This window comes from Canis lupus, chromosome 8, assembly GCF_011100685.1.
Source record: "Canis lupus familiaris isolate Mischka breed German Shepherd chromosome 8, alternate assembly UU_Cfam_GSD_1.0, whole genome shotgun sequence".
In the NCBI taxonomy this organism is placed as follows: domain Eukaryota; kingdom Metazoa; phylum Chordata; class Mammalia; order Carnivora; family Canidae; genus Canis; species Canis lupus.
Genome location: NC_049229.1, coordinates 44,367,250 through 44,392,298, shown reverse-complemented (window position 1 = coordinate 44,392,298; position 25,049 = coordinate 44,367,250). Strand labels below are relative to the sequence as shown.

The 25,049-nt window shown below is 45.8% G+C and overlaps 1 protein-coding gene, 1 long non-coding RNA gene and 1 pseudogene across 4 annotated transcripts; 2 read left to right on the top strand and 1 right to left on the bottom strand.

Moving 5' to 3' along the window:
• The first annotated feature begins 2,069 nt into the window (after positions 1 to 2,069).
• LOC111097092 lies at positions 2,070 to 15,389 on the top strand. 3 transcript variants are annotated; one of them, XR_005363483.1, is made up of 3 exons: positions 2,070 to 2,691; positions 14,146 to 14,219; positions 14,831 to 15,389. It is a non-coding gene; the product is annotated as an uncharacterized LOC111097092 (long non-coding RNA). The 3 variants fall into 3 exon arrangements; XR_005363485.1 differs by lacking the exons at positions 14,146 to 14,219; positions 14,831 to 15,389 and adding exons at positions 4,207 to 4,405; positions 4,741 to 4,901 and having other exon boundaries at positions 2,134 to 2,556; XR_005363484.1 differs by lacking the exons at positions 14,146 to 14,219; positions 14,831 to 15,389 and adding exons at positions 4,207 to 4,405; positions 4,741 to 4,901 and having other exon boundaries at positions 2,162 to 2,691.
• LOC119876498 (disintegrin and metalloproteinase domain-containing protein 21-like) lies at positions 8,401 to 10,869 on the top strand. The gene has a single exon (XM_038545090.1). The coding sequence runs from the start codon at positions 8,546 to 8,548 to the stop codon at positions 10,742 to 10,744; it is 2,199 nt and encodes a 732-aa protein (XP_038401018.1). The 5' UTR covers positions 8,401 to 8,545; the 3' UTR covers positions 10,745 to 10,869.
• Positions 15,390 to 19,203: 3,814 nt separating the features above from the next.
• LOC119872889 lies at positions 19,204 to 23,072 on the bottom strand (annotated as a pseudogene).
• Positions 23,073 to 25,049: the final 1,977 nt, after the last annotated feature.

Genomic DNA, 25,049 nt, shown 5'->3' with positions numbered 1-25,049 from the left:
AGGTGAGAATAGCACCAAAGGGTCGAGGAAGGACACAGCAAGAGAGAATCAACAGGAGTGCCACTCTGAGCCATTGTGATCTGTCCGTCTTTTCTAGAGCTCTCTTACCTTCTCGTCCAGGTGGCTTATGTGGTAGAGTGGCCTGGATCTTCATCCACGACAGGTCTGAGCCCCTGTTTACTATGTCCTTGTCAAACATGTGTTTCTGCATTGGCACTTGGCACCAGGATCTACTGTCCGCCAATGAATAAATCACGGGAATAAAAGGCACAGCCTAGGGAATATAGTCAATGATGTTGCAACAGCATTGTGACAGATGGTAGCTTCATTTGTGGCGAGCAGAGCAGGACTTACTGGAAGAAGTGGAATCAACTGTATTGTACACCTGAAAGTAATGTAACACTGTGTGTCAGCTATCTCTAATAAAGAAACATTTTAAACCACAGTGAGATGCCAGGACACAGCCGCTGGGGTGGCAAAAACAAATGTTAAGACTGACAATACCAAGGGCCAAGGAGGATATGAAGCAACCATAGTTCTCCTCTATTGCCGGGGGAGGGCGGGTGGGATGCAAAACTATAGAGGTCATTGGAAAACGGTTTGTCTGTTTCCTACCAAGGTCAGCACACACTGGACTACACACTCAGCGATCCTCCTTCTAAATAGCACTGAGAACATGGGTCCGTACGAAGAACTGCAGGCAGATGCTCACAACAGCTTTGTTCACAATAGCCCCCAAGTGAAAACAACCCAAATGTCCATCAGCGGCGAATGAATCAACCAAGAGTGGTATAGCCACATGATGGACTGCTACTTGGCAGTAAAGAGCAACCAGTTACTGACTCACGCAACAACATGGGGGTGGATCTCAAAATCATGCTGAGTGAACAAAGTCAGATCCAGTAGACTGACTGCAGGACTGTGTGGCTCTATTTCTTATGACATCGGGGGAAAGGCAAAACTGTGGGGACAGAGAACAGATTGGTGGTCGTCAGGGACTGGAGGGAAGGGGCTGACTGCAAAGGGGCACAGGGAAGGTCTTGGGGGCAAAGGGTATGTTCCGTGTCTTGACTGGGGTAGCGGCGTCATGACCGCATACATTTGGCGTATTATAATCTATACCAGTTATACCTCAAGAAATCTCCCTTTAAAAATAACAACTACAACGAAGAGTCTTCCACCTGCAGTGTGACGATGAGAGCTGTTACTCCACATGCCAAGCACCCTGTGGGGATGTTGTTCTAACTGCCAAAGACACCAAGCCCAGTCATATACCTGGAGACTCGGGGAAGCGACCCCAGGCTTGGGCTGCAGACCACTGAACCCACTGTGGGCTGTGTGTCAGCTAGGACTCCACTTATTGCCTGACATGGTACCCTTGTGCAGTGCCCCCACCCCCACAAGGCTGAAGAAGCTGTTCATTCACTCTGCTCTTCCTTTCCTGGTAAGAGGGAAAATTTCTAGCTGGGAAGTTCTGTCTCGGTGCTCAACAATGCTGGGCTGGGCATGGGATGATGCAGGCAAAATGAAGGGCTCCCTCTCTTCTGGTATGATTGACTGTTCTGGGTGATTTTGTTCCACCGTGTTGCTAAAACGCTCTAAGTGAACTCTAGACATCTGCCAGAGCTGTTTTTGTCTGTGGGTAGCAGTTTAACTGTTGCTCTCTGTGGGGGCATGGGAAGGCTGGGTTTGCTGGAGCCAATTCTTCTCCAGCTCTGAACTTGCCAACGTTTTAGAGCTTCAGACCCCCTTCAAACTATTGGAGACAATGAATGACACCCAGGACCCTGTCCAGGGTGATCCATTGCCATGGGAGTAAGGTCAAGGGCTGGGAGGGGCCGCTCTGGGGCTTACTCAGCCTCTCAAGAAACCCTGGGTTTTGGGAAACGTGATCTAAAGACGACGGTGAAAAAAATCAATCCATCCACCCATCCACCCCATCCACCCCATCCACCCATCCACCCCATCCACCCATCCACCCCATCCACCCCATCCACCCGATCCACCCTATCCACCCGATCCACCCCATCCATTCATCCATCCATCCATCCATCCATCCATCCATCCATCCATCCATCCAATCTCTGTGGCCCACGTATGGTGACAATGGTAGCTGCACTTGTCAGAGAGGCATAGCTGTGGTGATGTTTACACTGGCCCACTCACTGTTGTGGACCAGAAACTATGTCACGTGGATGTCAACTATACTCCAGTACAATAATATCAAGTCACTGAAGCCCAGCCTTGCAGAGTACCACCTGGGGGGCTCACAGTGTCACAGGCTGGAGAGGGGGATCCTCAAGTACCGGGGTCTGGGCAGGTGCAGCTCTCCGGGCCACTGGGCTCTCGAGGCTGGTTCAGTCACCTGCCAGAGCCAGGGAGGGGGTCGGAGAGCCCTTGCTCTGGGCAGAGGTGAAGGGGGTAGTCTAGACATTGCTCCCAAATCCTGTGTAGGTGTGTGAGTTCTGCTGCTGCTGGCTATGAGTCTTAGCATGTCTCTGGGCCCCCTGGGCCTGACTCCTCACCACCTGGTCACTGTGAGGATAGTGGAGAAAGGTGAGTTCACAAAGCGCCTGCCGCCTGGGGGCCTCAGTAAGGGTAGCTGCCACAAAGAAGGTGGATGTGACGGGGTACCATCTCCGGAGAACGGTCCAGGCCCACTGCTCCCCAAACCTGCCCCACCCTGCCCAGGTAAGAGGATGTGGCTGTGTCAGCATTGTTGACCCAAGAGGACGGTGACCAAGATAGGGCGCCCAGGCTCTGCCAAGCATCCCTGAAGCCCGCGCGCGCGCGTGTGTGCGCGGGGTATCCCTGCCACCTCTGAGAAGCCCTTCCTGTCCCTTGCAGGATTCAGCCCACTCTCCCACTCACTTCGTTACCACTACACTGGGGGTTCCCGGCACGCCGGCCTCTGTGCCCTCGACCTGGGGGCTGTCCCCACCCTGCACTGCAGCTTCTTCTCAACCCCAAGTCTTGCTGAAATGTCCTCTCCTCAGGAGATCCTCCCTGACACAAGGCGTCTTCTGTTGGCTGCTTTTCTCATTTGTCCTCTGTCCCCTCCACTGGACTGAGTTCTGTAAGGATCTCACCCACCCATCCTGCTCCCTGCTGCAACCCCAGCTCCAAGCCCGAGCCAATTTGCTCTCCACCCAGTGGAGCACCAGTCACCCGACTGCAGTCTTCACATTCCCCCAAGACCCTGTCACAGCCCTCGGGCACCCTTTCCCTCACCTCGGCCCCATCCCCATGCGGGTAGCCATGCCTCTCACTCTGCATCAGGCAAGCCCAGAACTGTGTGTGGTCCTGCTGAAGGGGACTGTCTTGATGAGGGCTAGCCATATCTGTGGGCCTGAAACTCCACCATTAGCACTCATCCCCCTGGCTTGTCCCAAACGGTCACTGGATATCTGCCTATCTGGGCTGGGACCCGGGCTAGGCGCTGGGAACACAGGGTTAATCTGACTTGGAAAACTCCCAGTCTGAGAACAGGGATGCACAAGGCAGGGGACACAGCCAATCACAGCAGGTGAGGCCTGCTATGATGGATGAGGCAAAGAAACAGGGGTTGGGGGACATGTGACCCCTGGCTCAGTGGCTCCCAGTCACACTTGGGTAGGGGAATTTGAGCAAGCGGTGGTGGCCAAAAGGCCAGCAGCCACCTGCTCCTCCGACTCCCACCCAGCAGCCCTGCCAGGCCATCTCCATGTCCCTTCTCCTGGGCCGTGGGGCAAGAGCCACTTCCCACTCCTGGCATGGCTGCTCCCTCAGGCCCAGTCTGCTCCTCTCTATTCCAGGCTGTGTGTGTGTGAGGCAGTCAGAGCCCTCAGGGCACTTCCAAAACATGCACGTCTGCCACTGCCCCAGGTCTGGCATCTGTCTTGCCCTCTGAGGTTCACATGCTTCCTTCTCTGCCCGGTGGGGGCTGGGGGCGCTGGAGATCCAGCATGGAGGATGCCCATCTCAGAGTCCCAGGCCTCTCTGAACTGAGAGTCAGAGACCTGGGTTCTGCTTGCCGTGTGACCTTGGCCAAGTCACTGTCCTTCTCTGGACCTCAGTGCCCTCATTTGTGGAGTGCGGGTGGACTCACACTAGGGATTTATGCTTTCTGCACCCTGCACTTCAGTGACGGAGCCATATCGGACTTTAAGCACACAGGAAAAATTGCTCATTTGTTCATTCTACAAATTCATGCTCCATGTTTTTCAGGTGCCAGCCGAATGAATATGGTCATTTTACAGTGGTCATGCTTCAAAGATTAGAACAAAAGATTGATTCCAACACAAAGGTTTTCAGAAGTGTAGGAGATAGACAATTGATGGCTCCCTAGATGGTTTGCAGCTTCAGTAGTTTAGTTACTGATGAAAATCCCACCAAAATCTCCAATTTGAGCCATTTACGGCTCTTGGTGAGTAAACATTTGTTTTGAGGTTATAAAACACTTTTTTTCTGGCTAGGAGGTAGATTGTTCATGTTCTTTGTTTCCTTTCTGGTATGAGGAGAAAAAGAGATCAGTACTCAAATGCTGCTTATTTTTGTAAATAAAAATTGACAGGACTGGGGGGGAAGCCTTTGAGTCCTTTAGGAGAGATTATCATCCCAGTAGTTTCCTAGGAGTATTCACTATGTCTCATTACAACATCCTTTCATATATAAGGTGACACGGTGCCAGACTATGAATTCTGTATATTATTCAACAAAATACATTGCATAGCAACTTTTCTCTTTTCCTCTCTTGATTAGCTCCAAAGTGGAAAAGAAGATATGTCATACCAACTTGAGGGCGCCTGGGTGGCTCAGTCAGTTAAGCGTCTGCCTTCGGCTCGGGTTGTGATCTCGGGGTTCTGGGATGGAGCCCCTTGTCAGTCTCCCTGCTCACTGGGGAGTCTGCTTCTCCCTCCTCCTGCTCCCCGCTTGTGCTCTCTCTGTGTCTCAAATAAATAAATAAATAAATAAACAAATGAATAAATAAGTAAGTGAGTAAAATCTTTAAAAATACTAATTGTGACTTTAAAGGTCGGTCCCATAGTTGTGGACAACAGGGTGACCCTGGTGCCGCTGGGACCATGGGCCCCCGTGAGCTGGGGAATCCGACACAGACAGGGCATGTGGTCGCCTACAGCCTGACACCCTGTGCACACCTTCCTGTCCTACTTCAACAAAGGCATCCCCAGCATGCGGCACTGCACCTGGTGTCCATCCTGTGTGTGACACCACCATCTGTAGTGTATTGTGTACATGGTGGGGACTGAGGAGTTCTGAGTATTCCCAGAGGAAGACTCCAGTTGCCTATGAAAACGACAAATGAGCCAACTCACTGGGATAAAGATTCTCTGTCTGTGAGAGACCGTTCTCTGTCCACACTGCATCCTAAAGACACCATAAACAGTTTATGAGTCACACACACACACACACACACACACACACACACACAAGCACACACACGAGTCTCTTTAAGCCTTCAGAATCCAGCAGTCTGCAGCCCCGAAGAGGGCTCCTCTCAGAACCGGACCAAGCTGGCATTCCCCTCTAGACTCCATCCCCTTCCAGAGCTTTAATCACTCTAGAAGTGAATTGTATGCTACTTGGACCGAAGGAGATCATGCCTGGAGCAAATGGGGAGAAAAGATGAGTGAAATGTGACATTGGCCACATGATGGCCCAGATTAATTCAGAGCACCTTCCGACCAAGCCTCACTCTGGATCTTTCAATAATCTGTGGATATTTTCTGAATAAAAATAAATAAATAGATAAATAGATAAATAAATAAATAAATAAATAAATAAATAAATAAATAAATTAATTAATTAATTCAAAAAGGGTGTTGCCTGTGTTCTCCTCTAGGATTTTGATGGATTCTTGTCTCACATTTAGATCCTTCATCCATTTTGAGTTTATCTTTGTGTCTGGTGTAAGAGAATGGTCTAGTTTCATTCTTCTGCACGTGGCTGTCCAATTCTCCCAGTACCATTTATTGAAGAGACTGTCCTTTTTTCCAGTGGATAGTCTTTCCTGCTTTGTCAAATATTAGTTGACCATAGAGTTGAGGGCCCATTTCTGGGTTCTCTATTCTGTTCCATTGATTTTGTGTCTGTTTTTGTGCCAGTGTCACAGTGTCTTAATGATCACAGCTTTGTAGTATAACTTAAACTCTGGCACTGTGATGCCCCCGGCTCTGGTTTTCTTTCTCAATATTCCCCTGGATGTTCGGGGTCTTTTCTGATTCCACACAAATCTTAAGATGATTTGTTCCAACTCTCTGAAGAAAGTCCATGGTATTTTGATAGGGATTGCACTGAACATGCAAATTGCCCTGAGTAGCATTGGCATCTTCACAATATTAATTCTTCCACTCCATGAGCATGGAATACTGTTCCATCTCTTTGTGTCTTCCTCAATTTCTTTCAGAAGTGTTCTGTAGTTTTTAGGGTATAGATCCTTTACCTCTTTAGTTAGGTTTATTCCTAGATACTTATGCTTTTGGGTTCAATTGTAACACCCTTTCTGAACTTGGCCACTGCAACTTCTTGCAAGATATATCTGTGAAGGCAGGGGAAACAAAAGCAAAAATGAACCACTGGGACTTGATCAAGATAAAAGGCTTCTGCACAACAAAACTAAAAGACAACCAACGGAACCAGAGAAGATATTTGCAAATGACGTATCAGATAAAGGGCTCGCATCCAAGGTCTATAAAAAACTTATTACACTCAACGGCAAAGAAACAAACAATCCAATCATGAAATGGGCAAAAGACAGGAACGGAAATTTCACCAAAGAAGACATACACATGACCAATAAGCACATGAGAAAATGCTCCGCATCCCTTGCCATCAGGGAAATACAAATCAAAACCACAATGAGATACCACCTCACCCCAGTGAGAATGGTGAAAATGAACAAGACAGGAAACAACCAATGTTGGAGGGGATGTGGAGAAAGGGGAACCCTCTTGCACCGTTGGTGGGCATGTGAACTGGTACAGCCACTCTGCAAAACAGTGTGGAGGTTCCTCAAAGAGTTAAAAATAGAGCTACCCTACGACCCAGCAATTGCACTACTAGGGATTTACCCCAAAGATACAGATTCAGTGAAAAGCGGAGACACCTGCACCCCAAAGTTTATAGCAGCAATGTCCGCAATAGCCACACTGTGGAAGGAGCCTCGGTGTCCTTCGAAAGATGAATGGATAAAGAAGATGTGGTCCATGTATACAATGGAATATTACTCAGTCATTAGAAACAACAAATACCCACCATTTGCTTCGACGTGGATGGAACTGGAGGTATTATGCTGAGTGAAGTAAGTCAATTGAGAAGGACAAACGTTATATGGTTTCACTCATATGGGGAATATAAAAAATAGTGAAAGGGATTATAGGGGAAAGGAGAGACCATGAGTGGGAAAAATCAGAGAGGGTGACAGAACATGAGAGACTCCTGACTCTGGGAAACGAACAAGGGGTAGCAGAAGGGGGGAGGTGGGCAGGGGGATGGGGTGACTGGGTGACGGCCACTGAGGGGGGCACTTGACGGAATGAGCACTGGGTGTTATATGCTGGCAAATCAAACTCCAATAAAAAAAATATACAAAAAAAGTAAAATAAAATAAGTTAGATGCCTCCAAGGTACAACAGCGGGACAGGCAAAGGATGTACACTGCCATTCCAAAAGGAAGAAATAGGGAAGAAAGGAGTGACAGATCCCAAGCAAGTCCAGAACCTTAGGGCAAGAGAGTAATCCTCTTTGGCTCCATGCTCCTCTCTCTGGGGATCCCATCCCACCTCCTGGACCCACTAGAGTGGAAGGCCTGCCTTCCAGGTACACCGCGGTAGCGATCCTACCTCCGCAGCCTTGCCAGACAGGGGTGGGACACCCATACCACAGTTCTCCCTGTGCCTATGGCTGTTGTGGGCTGAAACAATGTACGAGTGGCTCTAAAAGTCTGGGGACTGACTTGTTTTATTATACACGCTAACTTTTCTGCTCATGACCTCCATTTACAATTTCTTTCCATCAATCATCGCCAAGTGCACTCAAGTGTTGTAAAGTGTGAGGGAATCTAATTCTCTCCTCAACATTATTTGAAGAAGCTCCCACTGTCCTCTCCAACCTCCGTGTTAATTATGTGTCGATCGCTTATGCCATTTAGTTTGAGAAAGAGAAGCCCTTCCCTCACTGAACTTCCACCAAGTGCACTGATTCTTCCCGTGTGCCTTCTCCAAGAGACCGTGGGACCTTTTGGCCCAGGGACACACTACACACTACTATTCCCAGTGCCTCCCATCTTTTCTCTTCTCTAGGTCCCCTGTGCTCAGACACCCAGCTCACTGAGCACAGCCTCCCCTACTGAGCACATCATTATTATGTAACAGCTTCTCTGCCTCCCCCCCACCCCCACCCCCACCCACCCCCTCTGGGGAGGCCTAGTCCCCAGTCCCTCTCTGCTCTCCTCAGGACTCCACCGCTAGAAAAGTTGCTGTTTCAGGGATCATCTTGCCTACCTCCCGCCTGTTTACATCTTCTGTGGTCACAGGCTCCTTCACTTATGGGGCCTGCCTGGGCCCAGGCCCACTTGACAGGTAATCTCTGGCTGCCTCTGCTCTGGCTACTCCTGTCCCCAGGCTGCTGCTCCCGTGCCCTCCCAGGATGGCGCTTCACTTCCTCTGAAGTCGTGATCCCCAGGAAGGTGTCCCACAGGGTGGGTGGAATGGAGAGACAAGGCCACCTCTCCTATAAGATTCACTTCAGGGGGCAAAGACATGTGGTTCACATGAAAGTTAAGAAGAACCTGCTGCCCAGACATTTTCCTGTGATCACCGATAACGATCAGGGTGCCATGCAGGAGGACTACCCTTTTGTCCCCCGAGACTGCTACTACTACAGCTACCTGGAAGGGGTCCCTGGGTCCATGGGCACGCTGGACACCTGCAATGGGGGTCTGCGTGGCATGCTGCAGGTCGATGACTTCACGTATGAAATAAAACCGCTGGAGGCTTCTTCCACATTTGAGCACGTGGTTTCCCTGCTTGTGACAGAAGGAAGATCATCAGAGGCTCAAAAGTGTAAGATTGGAGAGCAAGATACAGATCAAGCATATGAGGAGGCAATGCTTGCTGGAACTCCTAGAGCAGGCCCAGTGTATTTGTGGCAGTCACATAGGAAATTTTTAAAAATTCACTACACAATTTCTCACTCTTTATATTTGATGAGGCCTAATATAACACAGGCAATAGAGGGTGTGGTAATGATAAACAGCATACTTCACACAATTTACCAACAATCTCTTATAAATGTCTATATACGTCTTTTGTGCATATGGAATGATCGGGATCATGTAGAAATAACAAAGAAAAAATCAGCATATTCTGCTGTAGAAGACTTTGGCTTGTGGAAATATTATGGATTTTTCTATAAGATTGAACATGATACTTCCCTACTTCTTACAGGACATAAGATTGTAGGAAGTATATACTTTGCCCACCATGGTGGAACATGCAACCCCAACTGGGGAGCAATGTTTGTGTATGTAGCAAATTATCACATATTCTTGGCTGGGGGTATTTCAGCACACACCTTAGGTCACAGCTTAAACCTTGTCCATGATGTATTTGGTTGTAAATGTTTTAGAAGAAGCCACTGTGTCATGACTGAACAGCCTGGTTTAATGGATATGTTGAGTAATTGTTCTTATGACAGCCTGCACCGTCGAGTTAGTGGATGGGATCCTTGTATGAGCATACCAAATGTACCATACACCAATTTTCCTTATGTAGCTCCTCGTTGTGGTGACAAGATTAGAAATCAGTTGGAAGAATGTGACTGTGGCTCCCTTAAAGACTGCAATGACAATAAATGTTGTGAGACCAATTGTGCCTTTTCCCTTGGGAGTGACTGCAGCGAAGGATCCTGTTGCGTTAACTGCAAATATGCTCAACCTGGACTGCTTTGCAGGGACATACTCGGTATTTGTGATCTCCCAGAATACTGTGATGGGACATCGCATAATTGTCCTAATGACGTTTACACCCAGGATGGAACCCCATGTTCAACGTTAGCTGTCTGTGTGAGAGGAAACTGTACTGATCGTGATATGCAGTGTCAATCCCTTTTTGGCTATGGAATAAAAGATGCTGCACCAGCATGCTATGAAAAACTGAACGTATTAGGTGATCGATTTGGGAACTGTGGGGTGAGGGTGGTACGAGGAGGAGGAAAACCTGTTAGATGTGAAGAAGATGATGTTCTTTGTGGAATGCTGCACTGTCGTGATGTTGAAGAAATTCCTGGTGGAGGTGACCATGTTACATTTCGTCACATAATAGTAACAGGTATTAATCAAGAAAAATGCTTTGGATACGATGCACACCATGGGACAGAGATCCCAGAAATGGGGCTAGTTGTGGATGGGGCAACATGTGGCCCAGGAAAATACTGCTTGAATCAGAATTGTACTTTTTATCAAGACATGGGTTTTGACTGTGATGTGAGTACATGCAATTTCAGAGGGGTGTGTAACAGCAAGAAACACTGTCACTGTATGAGAGGTTGGAAACCCCCAACATGTGAAGAGAAAGGAGCAGGTGGTAGTATAGATAGTGGCCCTCCACCGGACAGAGAATATGTTCTAAGAGGCAAAGTAACTGTTAGTGTAAACAGGGCACTAGGTTTAATAGTGATTCGTACATTACTTTTCCTGACTGGGTTAATCATTGGACTCTTTTTCCAATTAAAAAAAAGGTACTGAGGAGCACAAAACATAAACCTTCGAAGCATCAATATTTCAGTTAGTTAATACCAGTGATATGCACAAAATGGACAAAATAACATTGACCACTGGAAAAATGATCAATAAAGACTCTTATAATTATACATTCCCGTATTTATCCTGAGCTTGTCACCTTCAAATAAAATATCCCGGCAAAAAAAAAAAAAAAAAAAAAAAAAAAAAGCAACCTGTGTGTTTGTTAAGATGTGGAATCCCGCGTTTTACAAATGATTGGGTAAGCAAACCTTGTTGGCATGGGTACGCACCAGATTTAACAAGTTTTTGGACCATTTCCCAATTGGCCATATAGTAGATTTCTGTTATTTCTTCATTTCACTGCTCCTGTTAAACAAATGGCACTTGAAGTGACAGTTGGAAGATATGATAGGATGGTAAGAACTTTTCTGTCAAGGCACATGGGTGCCAACAGATCTACCTACCGCCTGCCAAGTATGGGCTCTTGGACAAAGCCTCAGGCCGTGAGTTTCAAGGTCCATGTTACATTGGGAGATGCAATGCACTTTGCCAGGATTTTGTGGTGATCAGAAGAAAGCACCCAAGAAGGGCCTGGAACACGTTAGGCACTTAATATATGCCATTATTCTCACTATTCTCATTATTCCTTTTGGGCTATACTAAACCTGAGGTATTCCAGCAGAATGAGTTTGGCATTGTATCTTTATCACTTTTTTTTTTTTAGAGTTCATTTATTGATTTGAGAGAGACAGTGAAGTGAAATAGAGTGAGTGAAAGAGAGAAAGGGGGAGGCGCACATGCACGAGCAAGGAGGGAGAGGGGCAGAGGGAGAGGGAAAGAAGCAGACTCACCTGCTGAGCAGGGAGTCTGACCCAGGACTCCATCCCAGGATTCTGGAATCATGACCTGAGCTGAAGGCAGACACTTAACTGGCTGAGCCCCTCATGTGCCCCTGTTGTGTCTTGATTATAAAACCATCACAGGAGGAACTGTCCATCCCTGACTGATACATCACAGCTTAAGGCCCCTGGCTGTTGGAGTTGTAGGAACTCACATTTCATACCTTAGGAAATGCCTGAGCACAGGCTGTCTGTAAAGTACGAGGCAGAACTGACCATCTGATACGTGTACGGACAAAACATTTACACAAAAGTGAACAGTTATACCAGTTATACCTCAAGAAATCTCCCTTTAAAAATAACAACTACAACGAAGAGTCTTCCACCTGCAGTGTGACGATGAGAGCTGTTACTCCACATGCTAAGCACCCTGTGGGGATGTTGTTCTAACTGCCAAAGACACCAAGCCCAGTCATATACCTGGAGACTCGGGGAAGTGACCCCGGGCTTGGGCTGCAGACCACTGAACCCACTGTGGGCTGTGTGTCAGCTAGGACTCCACTTACTGCCTGATGCCCATAAGCTCCCACTCTAACATGATCTATGATGATGCTTTGGAATTCTTAGTATTAATGTCAATGCAGAGACAGTGTCTAAGAATCCAAAGTATTTCTCTATTCCTAGTGTACAGGCTCTCAGGGTAATGGCCATCAGGCTCGTGTAGTCGTGGGACTGGGAGAATTGATAGGTTACCTTGTGTCCCATTATATTGATAGGTCCTTCCTCCTAGGGACACAGCCATATCTATCTGTTCAGTTCATAGGTGTCTGCCTCTGCAAATCATCTTTGCTCCAGGAACTGCACAAGCATCATGATTTTTTATCGTTGCAACCATTCTCAGCCTCCTCCTCTGCCAGTTTTGCCTTCTTCCATTGTAGATGTTACGAAGCGCTCTGTTTGCCTCTCGAGATCTTGTGCTTGTGACCACCACAAAAGTCCCTATAGGTGAATCCCCTTTGCTACCTCTCCAATCTTGACCAGTTTTAGGGTCATTGTGGGTCCCTGGCTGCGGCCACCTGGTCTCTGTTACTTGGAGAGACCTCATTATTGCCTTAGGTGCTAAAAAACAGGGTTCCGTGCTAATCTGTCTTATCATCAGACTGGCCTGTAGAGGAGAGACACAATTGAACTCCTAAGAGGTGATGTTTCTCCTTGCACCAGCAGTTTGGTTGTTTTCCTTTCATTGAGGTATAATTGACCTGTAGCATATTGACCTGTAGCATCATATCCGTTTCAAGTTGGGAGTGTAATTGTTCAACGTGTGTACATATGGCAATAGACACAGCCATAAGTCTAGTTAGCATCTGTCACCATACATTGTTACAGGAAAGCTTTTTCTTGCCATGAGAACTTTGAAGATCTACTCTCTCAATAACTTTCAAATACAGAATGCAGTATTATTAACGATGGTCACCATGCTATACACTACCTCCCCAGGGCTTATTGATGACACGACTGGAAATTTGTGCCTTTTGACGCCCCCCCCCCCCCCCCACTCCTATATTGCTCACCCCTCTGCCTCTTCCTCTGGTAACCACTGGTCTGTTCTGTCTTTACCAAGTACATTCCGATGGGTCCTCTGGGCTCACATCATATATGCAGGGTAGCATGCCTATCTCTCTTAGCCTTGTTCTGCCAGCAAGCATGGTAAATGAAGCATTTTGACTTTGCCCAGGACAGGCTATTGTTTTCTACCTGCTTCTGAGAGTTCCCCTAGAAGTGCGTGGGCCTCATTCCCTGGGACCATTGTCCTTGCCTCACACGGATTCTTGCATCTACTTTGGTGTGATACCATTCTTCTCAGAGTGGGGCTTGGGACTTATCCAGCCAGATTATGCTAGGTATGGCACAGCAGACCCCATGTGAGGGAGGGCAGCCAGGAGGAGTGGGGACGGTTCCTTGTGGGAAGACAAGCTCTGAGAATTCATATGGTCCTGTGGAGCCCATATTTTCAGGGATATATACCCAGAGGTCACAATCTCCTGTTTAAAACACCTGGTTTCCCTAGCATAATTATATACTTGCTCTGGAGGACTATGGAAAAGTCCCTGCAGCTCTTGGGCCCTCTGATACTGAGATTGCTCCTCAGCTATGATTACTCTTCCATACCAGGAGATAAGGGCCCTTTGGTAAGCAACTAAAGAAGCTTTCTGGCACTTATATATGGCCTTACTGTTTAGTAACCTAGGAGAGTCCCCCAGTTCCCTTTTTTCTTGTTACCTTTGACAGGGCCTCAACACAATTTGGTCATAACCCACCAAATCTGCCATCCTTGGAGACATTACAGCTTGCATGTGGTTCAAATGCCTAATTCATTGCACATGAGAGAGTGTTGCCCTGTCAGGACCTTTCCCGGGTCACCGCTGGTAAATTCCTCAGCGTTAGGCTACCTACCACCTTGTGCCAGGGATTACCTTTTCTTCACATTCTTCTTGGGAGAGAGTCCTCCTTGACAGCTGAGTGTTGACTGAGCATGGCCCTAAGCTCATCTTGCTCTTTTGGCAGATCACTATCAGCACCACTGTCTTTGGAGAAGTGGATGTCAAGACAGGATTAGACCTTCAGGAGGTTCATGGAAGGAAAGTTTGTAAGGATAAAGGGGGAGGAGTTAAGAGTAGACTCAGCGAGCCTTTAATCCACCATACCTCTCATGCTAAAGGAGAGAGAAAGATACGATCGTATTATAAGAGCCTCAGACAACAGAGTAGGTGTGAATCTCGTTTACCCATGCCAGTGGGGAGCCCTTGAGCCACAGCGACCCTTTACAGCCTCCTACTTTGGGCAGCAGTGTGGCCCTGGTTTAGTGCCACCATGCTCAAACATGGGCTGGAGCTTCCCAAAAGAAACATGGCCTGGGGTGAATTTCTTGCAGCCACAAAGGTAAGATAACTGGAGGGTGTCGATGAGCCTTGCTCCCCGTCTCAGATGATTCCCCTGAAGGGTGACCGGAAGTCACAGAACAAGCAACTGCCATATTAAGGAAGGATTTTTCAGGGGGCCACAAAGGGATCTCAATTGGGAAGAAATGTGGCCCACCATTCTTAAGTCCTTTGGGTAAACATTACTTCTGCTCCTACCTTAGTTGCGTATTGCTCCTGTGTTGGTGGAGAAGGCAGTTGGGAGGGGCTTTTGACAGAAGGCAGTTAGGAGTAGCCTTGGCTACTGTAGTGACTCCGTCTCCCTCTGTCAGGGAACCGGTGAGAGGATTCCGCCAGCTGCTAAGGAGATCTGTTGATTCTTCAGCCAAGGGCCAGGAAGAGGACACCATGCATGGCATAAGTCACGAGGAGGACGTGTGCCAGCAATGTTTGTTACCTTGCCTCTGTCTGTCCCCACGCTAATGGATGATCACCATCACATTATCTGCCCTGTTATCAATGGCAGCTCAGCAGACCCTGTATCAGAGAAATGCTGCTAATATTGGAGTACTTCCCTTTCTTCAGGATCTCAGTATCATTTGAGGAAGGAGTGAGGGAATGGGTTCTATGAATACATGTACGATTGCCTTCAGAGTCTTTGCTTGAGGTGATCTTACTTCCACTTCAGTCAGTGAGTCTGGGTCTGAGAACTGGTCTAGGTCTGGACACGGGGGTGAGAGGGTCACAATTTCCCATTGCAGCCACTAACATTGTTCTTGAGAGCTTTTTTGCTTGCACAAATCGTGCTTGCCCTCAGATACTCATCTGTCTCTCTCATAGCAACATGTTCTAGTAGACATCTTCCCCTGTGGCTGAAAGGTTACTGGGTGGACATTCCAATTTGAGCAATGTCACATTAATTACAGACACTTTGCCTCCGATGGCTCAATGCTGCCTTGTGGACCCTGACATTCTGGAATCCTGTCATGTCCAGTGAGAGATGGAGTCCAGGTCTGTGGCAGCATCAACCCAGGTCTGCTAGAAGACAGCCACGACAGAGCTGCTCAGGGGTATCAGTGTCCCTTTCACCAGCCGTTCCTTACCAATTCAGTAGAGTACCTCTGGGCCGTCCTAGGAAACATATCCAGCTGGTGGGTTTTATCTTCCAGTGCTTTGGTGGTGTCCTTACTCACTTTATTTTTTTAATTTTTTAAAAGATTTTATTTATTTATTCATGAGAGACAGAGAGAGAGACAGAGAGAGAGAGAGGCAGAGACACAGGCAGAGGGAGAAGCAGGCTCCATGCAGGGAGCCCGATGTGGGACTCAATCCTGGGTTTCCAGGATCAGGCCCTGGGCTGAAGGTGGTGCTAAACTGCTGAGCCACCCGGGCTGCCCAGTCATTGCTCACTTTAGCTAAAAGTTGGAACAAATTTCTCAGCATTGTATAGAAGCTGCCTTTAATATGTGCAGTAATGAGTCAGTTATCTCTCTGGTAATCTTTCCTCATTTTGGGGAAAGCTCTGCAGTCATTTGAAGGCTACCTGGTCTACTGGTCATGTATCCTTAAACACTTGGAGACCCCTTATGAGTATCCCTAAGATGAACGTGTTTTCAGGTGACAGGACAGTTATGCCTGGTATTCACAAAAATTATGCCAGGAAGGTACACAAAATGCCCCCAAAATGTTGCATTGTGTAAAAGGACCATTGAGGTACTTCAATCAATCATAGTGTATAGGTTGAGAGTAGCTCCAGTATGATTTTCTAAAAGCTGATAGCCTTGTGTTTCTGCATTCCATTCAAATAAAATAATATAGCCCTGTACTTACAGGGATCAAAGACAGTTCTCTGATTTGTCATATTTGTCTACCCCATCAGTCAGGTGGTATTCATCCACCTCCAAGAATGAGGGCTAGCTATAGAATGGGGATGACAACGGCACCTGAAGGTTTCTTCAGTGTTTTGCATGGTGCAGGAACTGGGGCCACTCCTATTTTTTTCCAATTACTTCCCAGTAAGGTTAAGTAAGATAGTCAAATCATGGCCAGAGCCGTCTGATAGAGGACGCCAGACTCAATAGTTGGTTAAATTTTAGATGCCTGCAGGAGTTTGGCAATGCTGCATCAGGGCAATGGCCTTCATGAGGAAGGTTCCAGTGAAGTTCTGAAAGATAAAAAAAATCTTTAATGTCCCTCTTTCCCCCAGGTCTGAGGTATTCTCTCCTCCAGTTCCAGGGTTTTCTCTTTCTACTGCCACAAAATTGTTATTTGTCATCCCTGTAGATAAAAAATTTCATTTAAAAATGTTTTTGTTTAAAAAAAAAAAAAAGATCTGAGAGAGAGAGAGAAAGAGCAGTGGGGAGGCATAGAGGGAGAGGGAGAAGCAGACTCCCTGCTGAGCAGAAAGCCCGATACAGGACTGGATTCCAGGACCCTGGGATCATGACCTAAGCCAAAGGTAGACATTTAACCAACTGAGCCACCTAGGCACCACAACATGTTTCTTTTTTTAATTAAGTAGGCTCTATGGCCTACATGGGGTCAAACTCATGACTCTGATACCAAGAGTCATATGATCTACCATCTAAGACTTCTAGGTACCCCTAAAATCTTTCTAAAATCTCCTACTCATAACTAGCTCTTCGCTCTGGAAGGGACTGGTACGGGTGATTCCATGGCACTTTCATAAAATTCAGTAAGAATTCGGTTTAAGGGGCACCTGGGTGGCCCAGCAGTTGAGCATCTGCTTTCAGCCCAGGGCCTAATCCTGGAGACCCAGGATTGAGTCCTACGCCCGGCTCCTTGCATGGAGCCTGCTTCTCCCTCTGCCGGTGTGTCTGCCTCTCTCTGTGTCTCTCATGAATAAATAAAATATTTAAAAAAAAATTTTTTTTAAAGATTTTGGTTTAAATTCCCTAAACCTCCTTCTAGTCAGGCTGCCTTCCAGAGAATGTACTGCCATGGTGATATATATACCAGGGGAATAAAGGATGCCTAGGAATGGTCCATGGTCCATGGTCCAGTGGTCCATGCCTAGGAATGGTCACACACAGCAGAATCCAGAACTTTTAAAATAGTGCTATATTACTTCCCACCCCTTGTGTCCTTATCATTACACCAAAGAAATAGCCAAGATGGTGCTACGAAGACTAGGGAGACCCCAAGGCCCTAAGGCCTCCTCCGGCCAACCAGTCCCCAATGTTGCTGGAGGCTCTTTGTCTTGTGGAAAAAAGAATGATGATAGACTAAACAAGCAATGCAAGTGAAGCATTTTTTAAAGTGGGAGTACACTCCAGAGATGTAAGACATGTTCTCTCAAGGGCAAGTTGCATGCCCCCGGGTGTGGGTTTCTATCTTTTCTTGATAGTTGTTAACTATGGGGTAGAATAGCTATTACTTGGAGAGGAGAGCTTTTCGAGAGCAGGGTTTTGTCCCTTGCCTTGGGCCTGCCTATTTAACAGTCCAGCTTCTTGTAGCTTTGTCTTTGGGAGAGCTGCCAGTACAGGCCCTTGACTTTCCCAATAGCGGGCCAGGGCCCCCCCCCCCCCTTGGCTGGCCTCCAGGTGTCCTGTTAAAGTCTAATTAACTGCCAACTCTAACAAAAAGGCAATGATCCCTTTTTAGAAATAGCTTCATTGAGTGATGAAATCATCTTACACTGTGTGCAAGTCAATAGGTAAGGGAGGCAGAAGCATCCATCTTTTTGAGTTGAATTCTTGGAGATGCTTCCAAAACTTGAATACTACCATGGCTGTGGATGTTGAAGGTTTGTGGACTACCTTTACTGTCAGCTAATCGTTGAGTGGTTTTAGAGATAAAATGTGTGCTTTGTGTAGATCTCGGTCTGTCCCTATTGATACTATTGGCTAGGAATGCCTGGGGGCACTCACCTACACGTGTACCACTTCTGGTGACTTTACATTTCCCCCACCAGAGCCAATGTGGTGGTTCTTATTATGACCACAAGACACACCTTAGCAACAAGAATCAGGAAACGTTGAAAAAGCAACGTTTATTGCTCAAAAGTCCTACAGGGGTACGTTGCACAACTGGGACCACATAGCCAGGTTAGGATTGAGGGACAGTGCATGTATCTCGGGTTCTATCTTTATTGGGGTTGAGGGTGTCCTGTTTACTCTTTATTGGTTAATTTAAAACAAAAGAGTGGGAATTAAAGTGCAGGAAAGGAAAAGCATTCAAGGGATCAGTTATCTAGATTACCCAGGGCTTTCCAAAAGGGGAACATGATGGGTAGAGTGGCCTGGCTCTTTATCTATTTGTGTAGCTAAGAATATGTTTATTTGAGATGGATATCTTTGAAGTGAGTGGCTCAGCAATCAAAAGTTTACTGTCAGGCACTTAAACTACAATGTGTACTATTGTCAGGCTACAAATGGTCCAGAAAGCTGAACACATGACCCAGATTAGTTTCAAAGGCCCCAACTGTGTGGCTGAGGTTGGTTGATCAGATTGAAACAGCAATACTGTAGCTTCAGAAAGTGTCAACAGTGGCAAAGTACCACTGGTGGCCCCCCAAAAAGGATCAAAGTTCTGATGTCAGTTGGCCAGGAGCTTGCAGAGGCAGCACCCATGCAACCTGGGCTCTCTTACCTTGAAACATAAGCTTTTGGCAGGAATCACAAACCTAGCAGGCAGTGGTAGGCTCTGCATCAGAAAGTCTTATTTTCTGCCTCATATAGTAGAATTTTTTTTTTTATGGTAGTTAATTTTATTTGTTCAAGGCTCATATTGCAAGCATTAAACCAAGCATGGGCTTTGATTCTGTGAGCCCAAATTCACATATTTAGGAAGATAAAAGCAAACTGTGATCCATGTATATGGATGAAAAACTAAAGGCTCACAGTTAATCACATCATGGTTTTAAATTTCTACAGCCTAGAAGCCAGAAGTCACAGATCTTTTAGGTCTTTCTGGATATCCCACAAGGTATCTGCACTTTTCTTGAGCTGGGCAACCTCATCATCCTTCAGCTTCTGATTGATCACACTGGTTAAGCCCCGAGCATTCAGGATACACGGAAGACTCAGGAAGACTTCGTTCTCAATACCATACATGCCCTTCACCATTGTTGACACTGGATGAATCCTGGAGATTTTTCAACATGGATTCAATGAGATCAGCCACACTTAATCCAATAGCCCAGTTGGTATATCCTTTTAGCTTGATGACTTCATAGGCACTTTCAACCACCATCTTATGCACTTCCTTCCAATTTTTACTGTCGTTGTCTGTTCCCATTTCTGAATTCAGTTCCTGAAGAGAAACACCTGCCACATTCACTACACTCCACACAGCCGCACTTGAGTCACCATGTTCTCCCAAAATCCATCCATGCTGGGATGGATGCTGGGATGAATGCCAAGTTTTTCAGCCATAAGATAGCAAAATCTAGCAGAATCCAGATTACACCCACTTCCAATCACACAGTGCTTGGGTAGTCCACTTAGTTTCCAGGTAACATATGTAAGAATATCCACTGGGTTGGAAACCACAATTATGATACAATCAGGACTGTACTTGACTATCTGAGGAATAATGAATTTGAAGACATTAACATTCCTTTGCACCAGATTGAGGCAGCTCTCTCCCTCCTGCTGGCGGACTCCTGCAGTCACCACCACAATCTTAGAATTGGCAGTCACAGAGTAATCTTTATCTGCCACAATTTTAGGTGTCTGTAGAAATAAGCTCCCATGCTGTAGATCCATCATTTCTCCTTTGAGTTTATCTTCTAAAACATCCACAAGGGCAAGTTCATCAGCCACAGACTTTCCCAGAATGCTGATGGCACATGCCATACCAACTTGTCCAACACCCACTACAGTGATCTTATTGTTTGGGATTGCAGCCTCTTCTGCAACTGGTGCAATCAGTTTTTCCTTAAGAGTTGCCATTGTGCCCCGAGACCAGCGGCTGTAAGGGTCGCGCGAAGGAGACCAGGTAGCTGCGCGCGTCTCCTCCAGCGCAGGATCCGCAAGGAGAGGAAGAGGCGGGTCATATAGTAGAAATTGATGCTATATGCTTGTAATTCCTGAACCATAAATTTGTGTTCAATATATGATGGTACAGGTTTTGCCACGATAGTAGTACAAAGTTTTCCATCAGTTTGATTCCTGTTGGTCTCATTAGAAAACCAATCTTTACCAAGGACATCTACATGAGTGACCCTGGATGGTTCAGTCCCTACAATTCGTTTCCAGGGTTCATGGCCCCAAAGGGGTGTCATTAATGTGCCAGTCTGTTGTGTTTCTAAGTAGCAAACAGCCAGGCCATTGGCGATAGGGAAGACTCAAGAGAAGAATAGCCAAGGCACAGAGGTGTAAGAGCACCAGCTCTGGCGAAGGAGGTGGGGGGAAAGGGGGAGCAATCCCAAACAAACTAGGTTCAGCCACTTTCTGCTGATGAAATCGAAGGCAGAGAGACAAGTGATGGTGAAACAAGAAAGTAGTTTATTTCAGTGAGGCCAAAACTAGGAAGACCGCGGCCTAGCATCTCAAAGACAGTTTCCCAAGTACTGAAAATACTTAGGTTTATACAAGGATAGGGATATCTTGTATATCCCCCTATGTGGGATAGGGGTCAGTGGGTACATGCAGGTGGGCAGTGCAGATCATCATTGTCATGGGTAGGGTCTTGCTGGCTCAGGGCAGCCCTTACTACTTGAGGGCGTAGTTGTGACGCTTTGCCCACAAGTCTTTTGCCAGATTTAAGAGATAAGCTGGAAAGAACTTGATCAGTTAGAAAGGTTGAGGTCAGAGTGGAGGTAGTTGAAGTCCTCTTTCAAAACTACACCAGAGGATAGAGGCACCTGCGCTAAATAAACCCTGACCACTCTGCTTAAGGCTCAACCAAACTAGCTTCTAATATTTTTGGCCACTCAATTTCTTAATCTTCATTGTGGACATCATTTTTTTCTGCTTTAAGGATGCCTTGACTCAGCAGCTACAGCCATACTGCATTTTGGCTAGGGCTGCAGGGATTTCCGCCTTTTGTTATAATGACATCCTTTCCCCATCCCACTTTGGAGAATGAACAATCGAAGGAGCATTTGATTGACTTATTTAATCCTAACTCATTACCCAGCCTCTAAGCATCTATTGACAATATGGCAGAGAAGAACCCTTACCCCCTTCTTGCCCACTATTTGATCAAGAGCATTCAGTAGTGGATCCTGGGGAGTCCTCTTTTATCCTCTAATCTGGCCTGTGTAGACCTTCATTCTCCATTTACAAAAAGCATGTTTTTGTTACCATCACATCTTTGTCACCAAAAATGGTCAAGAAATGTGATCAGTCTAAGATTTTACCCTATGTGCAAGCTAACAAGTGAGCATGCCACAGTTTTGTAGGACACTTGATTGGATGGGTGGGCCACCAAATGTGAGGTGTCCCAATTGGGTGGGATCCAGTAGGGTGGACGGTGAAAGATTCACCCAAGGCAAAATAGGAGATAGAATTTTACCGAATACACTGTAAGGGAGCTGTAGGCAGAACAGCAAAGGAGACTGGGACAAGGCAACCGTGAGGGGCCACAGGTAGAGGGCAGAGTGAGGAGGTATGGGAACATGTGCAATTTCCCTTTTTTTGTTAATCTTAGGAACTGTGCCTGGTCAGTTAGGGCCTATGGCTATTTCAGCATGGATTACTTAACAAGCCGGTTTGCACTGCCTATTTGCCTTCAGCTTGGTGGCCACTGTGGGCCCTTTTACCTTAAAGGTTTCCATTGCTCAGGCTTGTTGCCTAAAAGTGGCCTAAGTTTCATGGATAGTAGCAGAAGATGAGATGCCTGGTTCAGAGACAAAGGATTTTATTTCTCATGGCAGGGCAAAGAGCATGCTCTTGTCAATTTAATGTATTCCAAAGTCTCATGGGAGCAATGTAGAGAAGTCCTGAGGATACTGCACATATAATGATTTTACAACATAGCTAAGAAACTGTGAGCTTTGGGAAACCACACCTTTTATGATATGTTGCTCAGAAATCTGCCCAATTTCTGCCCTGGAGGAAGACATTACCTTTATTAAACTGGACAGTAAACAAACCAGGTTTTCCAGGGCAGGTTTTCCAAATTGGTCCACTATACAAACATCCTTGAAAAGATACTCTGGAATAATATCTGTCAGTACTTCTGCATATTACAAATGTAATAAGCAATCCATGGAGAATTGTTTCCCAAGAGATAAAGATATAGAAACGTTCATATAATAGATCAATGTATTCTCTGATTCAGTCTTCTGAGAGGGACTAGGAGCAATTATACCCCAGTAATAATGAGCACACTTAGTCCTCAGATCTTGTCTCATAAATACCACTGACTGCTCAAAAACACCAGAGATCCTTGGAGAAAATGGTAATTCCAGGACTGGCACCAGTAAAATACAAGAGAAGCCTAAAACATTTTGTGGCAAAAAATAATGCAATGCTCGAGGAATTATAGAGATAGGTTGAAAGGACACAGATGCAAGCTTAAAGGTGCTCCCATGGGTCAAATCTAAGACAATTTAGCTTTAAAATAAATAAATGAGAGGGATACCTGGGTGGCTCAGTGGCTAAGCACCTGCCTTTGGCTCAGGGTGTGATCCTGCAGTCCCAGGATCAGTCCCACATTGGGCTTCCCACAAGAAGCCTGCTTCTCCCTCTGTCTCTCATGAATAAATAAATTTAAAAGTCTTTTAAAAAATCTTTTAAAAAATAAATAATAGATTATAAACCATTTAATTATATTGAAATTCAGGAATCCATACTGATGATAATAAATGAAATAAGGGAAAGGGGAAAGCTGTTCTTTATAACAGAATGCCAAATAATACATGTAGATGGAATTATGGGTAAAAAAAGATCATTTGACAGATTTTACAGTTAACTGTTTCAGTGGATGATAATCAATGAATGCTGAAACAACTGGGTAAAAATTTGATGGAGGAAAGAATAATTTACATGATCTTAAAGTAATTCTCCATAAACTTCCTATTAATTATAAAAAGAAATAGTCACTTTTCAGTAGAGCCATCTACTGGACAGCATTATAACTAAGTGTTCAAAGGTAACATAACCAGTAATAGGACTGACCAACATTTTGTGCCTGATAATATGGACTGAGAAAGACATAACATCACTTTTATAGTGCTGCTTCTAAAGCTAAACTACAATTGGGACACATGGGTGGCTCAACAGTTAAACATCTGCCTTCAGCCCAGGACGTGATCCTGGAGTCCTGGGATTGGGTCCCGCATCGGGCTCCCGGCATGGAGCCTGCTTCTCTCTCTGCCTATGTCTCTGCCTGTCTCTCATGAATAAATAAAACCTTTTAAAAAAATTAAGGTACAACTGATGGGATTTCTACAAGATGATTGTTCTATATTCTTGTCATGTGAGACAGACTTAAGGAGCTGATCCAGCTTAAAGGTGATTAAAGATATGGCAACTAAATTGAGTCTGTGACTCTTGGACTTTGGACAGGGAAATATAAGATGTAAAGGCCATTTAGGGAACAGTTGATGAATATAGTCTGTGAAATAGATAGTAGTATTGTATCAGTATTAAAATCCTGATTTGAGGGCAGCCCAGGTGGCTCAGCGATTTAGTGCCACCTTTGGCCCAGGGCCTGATCCTGGAGATCTGGGATAGAGTCCCACGTTGGGCTCCCTGCATGGAGCCTGCTTCTCCCTCTGCCTGTGTCTCTGCCTCTCTATCTCTCATGAATAAATGAAATCTTTAAAAAAAATTCCTGATTTTAATAAATATACTGTACTTATGTACTAGAAATGCCTTTTCTTTTTTTTTTTTTTTTTTACGATTTTATTTATTCATGAAAGACAGAGAGAGAGAGAGAGAGAGAGGCAGAGACACAGGCAGAGGGAGAAGCAGGCTCCATGCAGGGAGCCCAATGTAGGACTTGATTCCAGAACTCCAGGAACACGATCACACCCTGAGCCAAAGGCAGACGCTCAACTGTTGAGCCACCCAGGCATCCCATAGAATGCCTTTTCATGTATATATCTGTCCTTCTTTTTCTTCCTCCATTCCTTGCTTTCCTTTCTTTCCTGCCTTCTTCTATTAATCTATGTACACGCTATATATGTATGTACCTATATATATGAATGTACTGTCGTGCGTATTTTTTCTTTCATATACCAAGAAAGTACCCAAGAGTGGGAGGAGAAAGTAGAGCAGGGTAAATTATAAGAAACTGGAGAAGTGGGTAAAAGGTATACGGAAGTTTTGTGTAGTCTTCTTGCAGCTTCTAAGACTAAATATTTCCTATATGAAAAAAGAAAAATATTCCAATAGAAAAATGGACAAAGAGCAAGAGTTTTCAGATAAATAAAAAAGGGTAATGATTAAACAGAGCCATAAATATATGAAAATAATCTTTTTAAAAAAGATTTTATTTTTTTATTCCTGAGACAAGGGGAGAGCTCTCAGAGGCAGAGACATAGGCAGAGGCAGGAGAAGCAGACTCCATGCAGAAGCCCAATGCGGGACTCAACCCCGGAACTCCAGGATCATGTCTTAAGCCAAAGGCAGATGC